Source organism: Uloborus diversus, chromosome 6, assembly GCF_026930045.1.
Source record: "Uloborus diversus isolate 005 chromosome 6, Udiv.v.3.1, whole genome shotgun sequence".
NCBI lineage: Eukaryota > Metazoa > Arthropoda > Arachnida > Araneae > Uloboridae > Uloborus > Uloborus diversus.
The window spans coordinates 94,979,945-94,990,491 of NC_072736.1; the positions used below are offsets into that span (position 1 = coordinate 94,979,945).

General features: G+C 32.3%; 1 protein-coding gene across 1 annotated transcript in view; it reads left to right on the forward strand.

The window, feature by feature from the left end:
• LOC129223894 (methionine--tRNA ligase, mitochondrial-like) overlaps positions 1-8,886 on the forward strand; it is a 43,155-nt gene extending 34,269 nt beyond the window's left edge. Inside the window, exons 11-13 of the mRNA XM_054858269.1 lie at positions 1,062-1,173; positions 2,172-2,363; positions 8,462-8,886. Coding sequence (XP_054714244.1) covers positions 1,062-1,173; positions 2,172-2,363; positions 8,462-8,841 — 684 coding nt within the window. The 3' untranslated portion in view covers positions 8,842-8,886. The remainder of the gene's footprint in view (positions 1-1,061; positions 1,174-2,171; positions 2,364-8,461) is intronic.
• Positions 8,887-10,547: the final 1,661 nt, after the last annotated feature.

The following is a 10,547-nucleotide window of genomic DNA, read 5'->3' on the forward strand; positions in this document are numbered from 1 at the left end:
GCATCTTTTTGCAGACATGTTTTTGTTTCAGCTTGGCTTATAGCTGGTACATTTTCGTAATCTGCTCTGTGTTTTCAGTTGATATGCAGAGAAATACCATTTGTAGAGTATTACCACTTTAAAAATAATCTACTCGCATTGAACTTATGTTGTACACAAAAAATGTAAATAGGGCTTTTTTTGGGGGGTGGGGGGGTTGCAATGCTATTTAATTATGGTGCAGTTTATTTTTAAAGGCTATTTTATCGACTGAAGGAATTTGCCATGGTCTGTCATCAAGTTAACAGTCTATGTCACTGTCTGAATGAAATATTTAAAAATGACAGAAGCGTTCTAGACACAACACTAAAAATCAGAAAATAATTAATAAAATTAAGTTTTAATATACCATGTTTTTTAAATTGTACTTAAAAACATAAAATAATTTCTCTAAGCTTCGTGTAGATTTAAAGCCCTGTACAACTTAAGAATTTCTTACTGATGGTCGGGAAAATTTGATAGTGAGTTTCTAATAGTTATCGAAATACATCTCATTCCATTTATTAGTTCTTGCAATATAGCGGTCAAAAGTAACAAGAAGTAACATTCGTTTGCTCTCCTTCCTTTTGAGCTGTTTGCACCAAAATCAAATCGGTGCCTGTACCATCTAGGATCAACATATGAACAAAATTTTGTTTGAATTTTCTTGTTACTTCCTGAGTTATAGCACATGTGGGTACATATGTGTATTGAGTTTCGTTAAATATTTTGCAATAGTTTTTGCTCTAGAGTGGCAAAAAAAAAAAAAACAAATAAAAATACACACACACACACACACATACAGAGACATTTTCCAAAAATGGTCAACATAGACTCAGCACACCTCAAAGCGTGCAAATCGGTCAAAATGCAAAAATTTTCACGAATCTAATATTTTCCTCTATATAGTATTACCTATAGAAGAAAGTAAAAATGATTGCACTTAACTCTGTAATGTTTTTTTTTTTATTGTATTGCAAAAAATTTATTCTTTTGTCATATTTTCTATGTTTAAGCTCATACCTCATGTCTATTATTTTCAGATGTCTAAAAGCAAAGGAAATGTGATTGACCCAAAATTGTTGATTGACAAGTATGACGTTGATGGTTTTAGGTATTTCCTGCTGCGAGCATCTGTGCCTAATTCTGATACAAGTTAGTATATTAACCAATATTTCAGGAATATGTATGTATGTATTGCAAATACCCTTACTTAAAATTTAATTTCTGCACAAACAGTAAAATGTGTTAAGTAATGATTTATAATTGTAATCATTAAGTTGTGGCCATACAAAATGCTTTGCCAGAAGTTTAAAAAAAAAGTAATTAAAAAGGAGGGGGGAGATTTCTATCGCTGATTTGAAATTGGTATTATAAAACAAAATCATGCTGCTAATGTACTCGGAACAGAATGTCTATATTATTGTCAGATAGCAGAAATGTTTAAGTAAACATTTAAAATATATTTCTTTTTAATGTATGTGTGTATATGCACACACAAATATATTTAAATGCATGTAACAAATTAAAAAAAATATTAATAAAATAAACTTTCTGTTCAAAATCTCATAATTTGCAAAAAAAAAAAAAAAGCTTTGTCAAAAAAAAAAAAAATGAATGAACAATTTAAAAAAAAAAAAACACATTTTACTGAATATTAATAGATTAGTAATTTGACTTAATTCAGATAATTTTTTTCTTTCTGAACAAAAAAAAATTTTTTTTTCAACAAAAAAAGTTTCATATAAATTTATGCTTAAAATTTAAAAATAACATGGATTGCATGTATCTTTTATGGCTTCGTTTTTTATGTTTTCTAAGAAAATATAGCTATTAAATTCCTTTTAACTCACAAAAAATCCAATTCTCAATTTTCTTCAGAAAGAAACCAGTTTTTTTCTGCCATCTTCGGTAAACTTTACATCTTTAATTATTAATCATTGCCCATTTAGCACTAAGTATCAAATTTGTAAAATGCTTTCCTCATTTTAAACTTGCATTATCAGTCGGTTATCTTTTATTCGATTAGTTTTTAAACTAATAAGTTTAAGTTTTTGTGTAAATATTTTCTTGAAAATTGTTTTATTTTATTTTAATGTGCTTATAGAATACCTTTACTGAATATTCTCTGAAAATGAGATTTTGTTTTGCAGATTATAGTGAAACAAAAATTCACAGAATGCTGAATGCTGAATTGTGTGATACACTTGGTAACTTGTTAAGCCGTAGCTGTGCCAAATCTTTAAATCCTCAGCAAATATTTCCTCCATTCTCTCATGAAGCATTTTGTTCTTTAAAAGAAACAAATATTCAGCATATAATTGATTCTACATCCAAATTACCAGGTTAGTTTTTTCTGCCATAGATAGTTTTGATTAAGTCATAATGTGGCAATGGTATACATCATGTAAATCAACATCACATAAAATGTCATTGATTAGTAAGTCATAGTAAAGTATGTTGTAGTAAATCAGTCTACTAACAACACTAACCGACTAAGTAATTCAGTCTGTTGCAAGCTGCAAATGATGTATTGCGGTTGTCTGTTGCATCAGTTGCATTACATTGTTTGCATATTGATGGTGCATGATTCGCTTTTATTTTGTTTTTAAGCTCTTGCAGGGTTGCCACGCACCGCACCGGGAAAACCTAGAATTGTCAGGGAAAATGAAAATGGCCGAAAATCAGGGAAATGTCAGGGAAAATGAAAAATTGCATATTTACGATCGTTCTTAGCGCGGCCCGCGACGTCCAAAAAAAAAAAAAACTTTCAGCCTTGTTTTTTTCGCCGCCATTCCCTTCCCATTCGTCGTTTTGTCATTCCCCTCTTTCTTCTTCCCCCTGCAGTTCTTTTTATCAACTCTCTGCCATTAGCGCGTGCGCCATAGCAGTCGGCGGGGGCGGACATGCGCAGAAGGTATTTCTTTTCCTCCTCGTTTGAGCGAGCAGGCTCTGTTTAAACGCTTCTTGTTTACGTCGGCAGTTCTGAAGTTGTTATGATGCACAGCACATTGTTTTGTCTGCGAGTGCGACTGAAGTTTTTAATGAGCTGCAATAATCTTTTCATATTTTATATTATTTCTTTAAATTAATTAATGAAATCGTATTATTCTAAACAATTTTGTTCTGTAAATTTAGTTCATTAGACAATTTTAAACTTAGAAAGTTTATTTTTTACAGAAGTATTGCTAATCTTTTAGTATTTTGATAGTGATCTTTTAAGACTTCCAATGCGCTTCTTTCTTTCAAAATAAAAGTAATCCGATTAAAAAAAAAAATTTGCACATCAGAGAAGTTTCTGATCAATGCTCAAAATTTAACTTAATGACAGGGTGCCCACAGGAGAAATTATGGCGCAAGTTGCGCCATCAAAATTTTTTTTTTGGGGGGGGGGGGATTTTTAATTATTTATTTTACTTTATTTTTATTCAAATTATTTACTCATGTTATTTTACTTTATTATTTTCATCTCTGTGTGTGTATTTTATTGGGGAGCGAGCGCACTTTTCTTTCAAAACAATAGTAATTAAAAATAAATAAATTGGTAAAAAAAATAAATAAAAAAAGAGGATTAAAAATTAAAAAAAGCGCTAAGGCGTTCAGAAATATTGGGGGGGGGGGTGCCATTGAACTTGGGGGGGGGAGCACCCCTGTTTTATGAGGAACAAACAGGGGAAATATGTGAAGCTAAAATATGCATGATTTTTTCACAGGCCAAAGTCTAAAAGCGCTTTGAGTTCAATGGATTGGAGGGGTAGAAGGCAATAATTGAAAAAGTTTACGTTTCATAAGTTTTCAGTCCAGATTATTTTAGCAATTAACTTTATTTTTGTGATACAGATGTCACAATTGTTAATTTTGCAGTTCTTTCACTTGATGTAAGGCAGTGGCTCCTCGCTATTGAAAATTAGATATGCTACATTTACATTAATTGTTTATTACAGTTATTTGCTTCACTTGTGTGAGTACATTACGGTAGTTCAAAATTACACTTAAAAAAAAAAGAACAGGACACCACTCAATGTTTTTAGACTTGTGGATAGTAAAATACTGGAAGAATTTTAACTTCCTATTCCAACTGAAAGAGGGTGCTCGACCCCCTCCCTCAAACTTCATAAGTATGAGGAGGGGGTTAAAAAATACATTGAACTGAAAAAACAATGTTACATACTATAATCTACACGAGTTATATGCATATTCATTGCAATAGAATAATTACTTACATGAAAAAAAAAAAACAGCTGGGGAAATTAAATGTTTCTAAATTTGTGACTTTCTTTCTATGCTAGAGCTAATGTTAAATTAAGGGGTCATTGAGCATCCTCTTAAAATTTGAATAAGAAGCTAAAACTTTTACAGCACAATACTATTAGTAAGTCTAAAAAACATAAAGGGTGTCTTGGACTCGAGCTGAGAGAAAAAAAATTGAATCACCCTTAGTACATATTTTTGATTATTTCAGCTTGAGTAAATTAAATTTGGTAACCATTGTTTGTAAAGGTTCAAAATGAGGTAAGTTTTATCAAAATTTGAGATGGATATATTAATGTTACAAAATGAAGGTGGAGATCGATAACCTGGAATTTTTCTCAAAACCACCTGGAAAACCTGGAAATGTCGGGGAATTTCATTCTTGAACTTCCGTGGCAACCCTGTCTAGGTATTTTCATGGTTTTTTTTTTAAATTTAATGTTTCAGTACTCATCTTTCTCTCTCTAAAGTAAAATTTCCATGCATAAGGATTCCAGTCTCATTTACAGTATAAAGGTGTTATTTAATTTTATTGATTTTCTTATTTACTTAGTTTTTGTATTAACACTTTTGTGTGTGTTGAATTACGGTTTATATAATTTCATTTCTCTATGTAACTTCCATTGTTGTTCCTTTGATTTTATATATCTAGGCTCATAATGCAAACTCCACTGGTCCTTCCTCTTGGGAAAGCATATCCCACCTCCTAAGCGGTGGCATCCATGTCCCCTGCAATCAATTTTTTTTATACCTGACCCTCTTGATTTTACACAATACTTTACCGACAAAAAGAAAATCCAGCATCCAGCCCCTCTTATTGATTTCCATTTTGACGTCTTGAATTCAAATTATGTTTTTCGCAATTATGATTGTGATAGGGGCAATTTGTAGAAACAAAAATTGCAATAAATTGGGTGTTATCGCAAATGGAATGTCGTGAATGCGAAAAACATAATTTGAATTCAAGACATAAAAATTTAAATTACTGCCAGAGGCTGAATGTTGTCTGCTGGATGTGAAATTCCTCCCCCCCCCCTCCGTCCTTCATCCCATGAGTAGGTGAAAAAACCCTAAACAGAAATTGAAATATTAACGCTTTTCATGAAATTTTCACATGGTATACTTTTATTTTATGGTTTGTCTTTTAAGTTATGTACGTTCTGTATTTACTTACACACGCAAATGGTATTAAGGATTTTTTCAAGGCATGAAAATACTCCTTGATAGTTTACTAGACCATAATAATGATCTATTCCATAAAGATGCCAAACTTTCTAAGGATGAGATAGAAGGGTTAGAGAAGGACGAACTTTGTACTATAATTATTTTTTTACGTTTAAAATGTCTTGACATTTTATATTTAAAAAAAAAAGAAAGTTCAAATGTAATACAGTAGCCTCTCGTTATATTGCTCATTCGGATATACTGTTGGCTCCGCTTAATCGAATATTGTCAGTTCCAAGAAATATTATTCAATTAAGCGTGATATTTGTTAAAGCGGTTAAATTTTCTTTACCTTTCTAAATTGACAACAGTTGTCTTAAACATAATAATTATGAATCAATAGCTATATGAAGGAAAGAACTAATGTTATTTGTAAAACATTTTTTAAATAAGCTAAGTAAACAACAAAATAGTTTGCTAATTTATTCAGATATTATAGTACATATAAAAATTAAAAAGTAACTTTCACCTTCAACTATGAAATAATTGTCATAGCACCTTATTTCATTAAGATATTTTTGGAAACAAATTCTATTATAGTGGATTGCTCGCTCCAAGGTCTTTTGGGAATACTTTTCCAAGTCCTTTTCTTCCTTCTCGTCTGCCATGCTTTAGGTTTAATATTTTTCAATTTATTATCGTGTGAAATGTATATTTCTTTGTGTTGTTTAATTATCAATTCGGCTGTTTATTGTTTTTGTAATGGCAAGGACAACAGAAATTAGATAGAATAAATTTTGATGAAAAATAGAAGTTTTTTTCAAGCCCGTTGAAGGCAAAAAATATTGTTTTATATTTTCATGCCAACAATTGTTCTTACTTAACTTACTCCTAATTTATTTTTTAAAGATTTAAGAAAAATATTTGCAAAAGCTGTTAAATATAATTCGATTATCCAGGGAAATTATTTAATTAAGCGGGGATTTTTAACATTGTGTCTATGGGGGAAATATTCGGTTCCGAGAGGTTTTATTCGTATAAGCGGGGTATTTGTTTTTCCGTTTCCTGATTAAGCAGGGCTGACAGTAAGGCTCTTTTCTTCTGTTTTCTGAAACATTAAAGCCTTAAAGAAAGTTTTTTTTTTTTTCAAGTTTGAAATCATTTATGAAAACACATGGTATTACTCAGAAAAGGTCTCTTTCTTCTTTAGTTTGTCAATGAACAAAACAAAAATGCTTCTACTTTTCCGAATTCACTGGAAAAGCAGCAACAATTCCTGTCATCCGAATGTACATACCCGCAGAATATTTCAGTGTGAGATAGTTTGTAAACTGCTTGACATTTTCTTTTGTATTGATACTGAGGCCTTTCTGGTGAGTGAGATACAGCAGGTCGAAGAAAACATACGCCCTTCTCTGACTGCCCATTAATACAGAAAAGATTTGTACTTGGTTGCACAAATTAGGATTTGCATCAAAGAAAGGAAGAATGATCTGGATGGGCGACAGAGTTTTCTGGAAACAGTATGGTTACGTAGACTTTTCACATCCTTTCTACATCAAAGCGAAAGGATTAGAAAATCCAATGGGAATAAGAGGGTAGTGGAATGCTGACTCTTATCTCACAGTAGCTAAGAAAGATGATCTTCATTTATTTTTTGTACATTTCTGACGCTAAAATTTACTTAAATTTTAATCCTGTGTAAATTTTAATGTGTGTGATAGTATATTTGTGAACCGCATTGAAACTATTTGAAAATTTTATCAAAAAGAATCAATGCTAATTTACTTGTATGTTGGGTGGATAACTTTTTTTAATGACCTTGGTTATATGAGGTTTGTTTGGATAATACGTATAAATAAGTCATGGTGACATATCAAGGCATTGTGGAGGAGCTACCAGGTGGCACTGCCGCTGTAGCCAATCCCCTCTACGTTCAGTTCGGGTCAGAGCGCTCAGCGTGTAAATAGCACTGTACGGCTGCTTGTTAAAAGTTACCCTTTTCATGGAGCTCTTTTTGATTGAGGAACAGCTCATTACCATTCACAAATGGCCATGAGATTTTTGTGTTTGAAACCAGTTTAAGAAGACAGTAACCAACCGTGAACAAGTGATTAAAAAGGCTCTGGGAAGATCAAGAAAATGTGAAAGGAGACCCTCACCCAGGATGCCTCTCAACATTGAGTTCTGATGAAAATGTTGAACGAATTCAGGCTTGGTGTTCTTAGAGACCGTAGACTGACAATCAGAGTGATAGCTGAGGAGCTGTCAATCCCCAAAATAATCGTTCATGAAATTCTGACGCAAAAACTTAAAAAGAAGATATGTGTCGACTTGTACATCGCTCATTGTGGTTGAGTTTTTGGCCCTAAGCTCAATCACCCGGACAGACCACCCACCTTATTCACCTGATTTAGCCCCTTGGGACTTCTTCCTGTTCCCGAAGTGCAAAATGGTGCTTTGGGGGTGGCACTTGGGAGATTTGGAAGCTATCAAGGCAGAAACAACAGCAACTGAGCAGCATCAAAACTGAAGACTTTCGAAACTGTTATCAACAGTGGAAACCGCATTGGCAGAAGTGCATCTCGTCTCAGGGATCTCAGGCCTCTCAGTCTACTTTGAGGAGACCATATTATAATACCTGAATAATTGTAAAATAAAGTTATTATTCAACTTTTATACGTATTTTCTGGACAAACCTCGTTATTGCGCTTTCGGATAGATCGCGTTTTATCCTCATCCCCCAAAAAGCGTAATATAATGTATTTTTTAAACTCAATTTTTTTCCGCCTATTTTCCATGATGCTTAATTTTTATTTAAAATACAATGCATGAAAAAATACTTGGCTACATCTTTGAAGTGTATTACAAATGTGTGAATTATGCTTGCAGAAACATTAAAATATATCTGCACTCACACATATATAATATGTGTATTTATGTTCATAATATTATGCCCTTTTTATTTGTTAACTTATCTTTATTTTTTAATTATTACTGTATTAATACTCTTTATTTCAATTTTCAGAAACAGTTAAAAAACATTTTCTTGAAGGTTACTTCTACAAAGGCATAGACAGCATGTTAGATTGTTTGCGAGACACAAATGCATTTGTTCAACACACCAAACCATGGGTTCTTGTTAAACAGCAAGACACTGAGGCTCAACAAAAGTTATTCACTATACTACACACTGTACTGGAAGTGTTACGAATCTGTAGTTTGTTGCTTCAGCCGATTATTCCAACCTTGACTGCCAAAGTTTTGGCAAAAATTGGTGTTTCAGAAATGGAGAGAAGTTGGCAAAATATTATTTGTTTCCCTTCCTTTCATAATTTGCCAAACAAGTTAGAAGGGCAGCCTTTGAATAATGACAATATTCCATTGTATGAAAGAAGGAAATCTTGATATTAGTTTTTGTAATATTACTTGTAGTATTGTTGCATCAAATATTTCTATAAAATATGTTCTTGAAGTTTTGCCATTTCTTTATCATCCCAATTAATTTAATGTTTTTGTTTGTTTTAATATTTGTTTTTCATAATTAAATTTTTCAAAGTGTTTTTTCTTTAAAAAACTTACATAAATTTTGCAAGAATAGTGCCTGAATGGATTTTTTCTGAAAATGACTGAAATGCAATAGGTAATATGTAAAAAAAAAGTGTCAATATATTTATCCTACAAAAATAATGCAATTAAAATTCAGACTGGCTTAATAAGAGAATGATCAACTAGCAATTCAAAGTCAAGCTCGATTGATTAGGTGGCACTTGCCATGTTACAATGATTATAAGAAGTGACTATTTCTCCTGTAAAGTGCCTTAAGGATCACAATGACCCCTGCAATCATTCTAGGTACAATCTTCAATATGCTGCTATAAATACATGAGCGATTAACTATCCATTGCAGTAAAATACCAAGTTAAGAGGCTGTCATTGCTTTTGCAGTTGCACCAAGACCATTCTTAAATCAATTAATTTTTACATTTAAGGACAATTCTGTTATCAGACCAAAACCAAAAAAACTGGTTTGAATCTATTTGTAATATTATGGAGAGAAAGTCATGTTCCTACTATTGCTTGCTAGCTGTTGTCGCACGGATCACACTCCTGCTCCAACTATGCTAAATAGCTCCAAACAGGAAAAACTGCTACAAAAGTTAGTTTGGTATTCTCTGCACCAATACAAAATAATATTCTTTTGTAAATTATATTTTATTGTTTTACAGATGGCATAACTGCCAATTTTTACCAGTAGGTGTAAAATTTATGAATTTTCCCATTGATATTTTTACCCAACAAGCATAGGACTATGCTTTTTTTATGCTTATTTTATTAGTTATTTCAAAATTGGATTCATTCACTTCTGTTCTGTGCAATTCTAAAAAATGTTTGAGAAATGTGTTGGAAAAAAAAACAAGAAAAATGTTATATGTTGATGATTGTTAATTTTTTTAAGGGATAACCTCCTCCCTGCCCCACCCCTCTTTAGGTCTTCTTCCTTGCCTAAATTTTTCTATTACTTCCGAAGAAACAAAAAACTCTTAAAATAATACTCCATTCCTGCATTCCAAATTGAAATCATTGCAATAAAATTATCGGAAAGTGACAAAGGGAGCAGAGTTTCCAAAGGAGAGTGGTCGTGGAAACGGGCTCATTTTCTGGTTGAGGATTTCAATTTACATGAGAATCAGTCTGAATAGTGTCAGAGGCAGTTTTCCTGTTATGCAGTGTCAGTAATTTTGAAATTGATCTTTTTTTCGCAAAACTTGCATTGATTAATAACCTAAAATATAATTGGACTATAATATGTACTTGGAGAAAGAACAGGACAGCTACAAACCCTAGTATTGTACCTATTTACCAATCCCATAATCCCGATTCTAACTGCCATTAGATCCCGCACGATAAAGCGGAATTAATCCCGCAGAATTGAGAGCAAAATCTCTCCAGATTTCCAATCCCGCCAAGATTTTCCATGGAAAGGTTTTCTTACATTTTCCGTTCATAAAACGATTATTTTAAGAATTATCATGTGAATCGCCTTCCTCATATATCTGCAAGAAGAGCAAGAAAAACTTTCTCATATGATGAACAGTGAATTTCTCATTTTA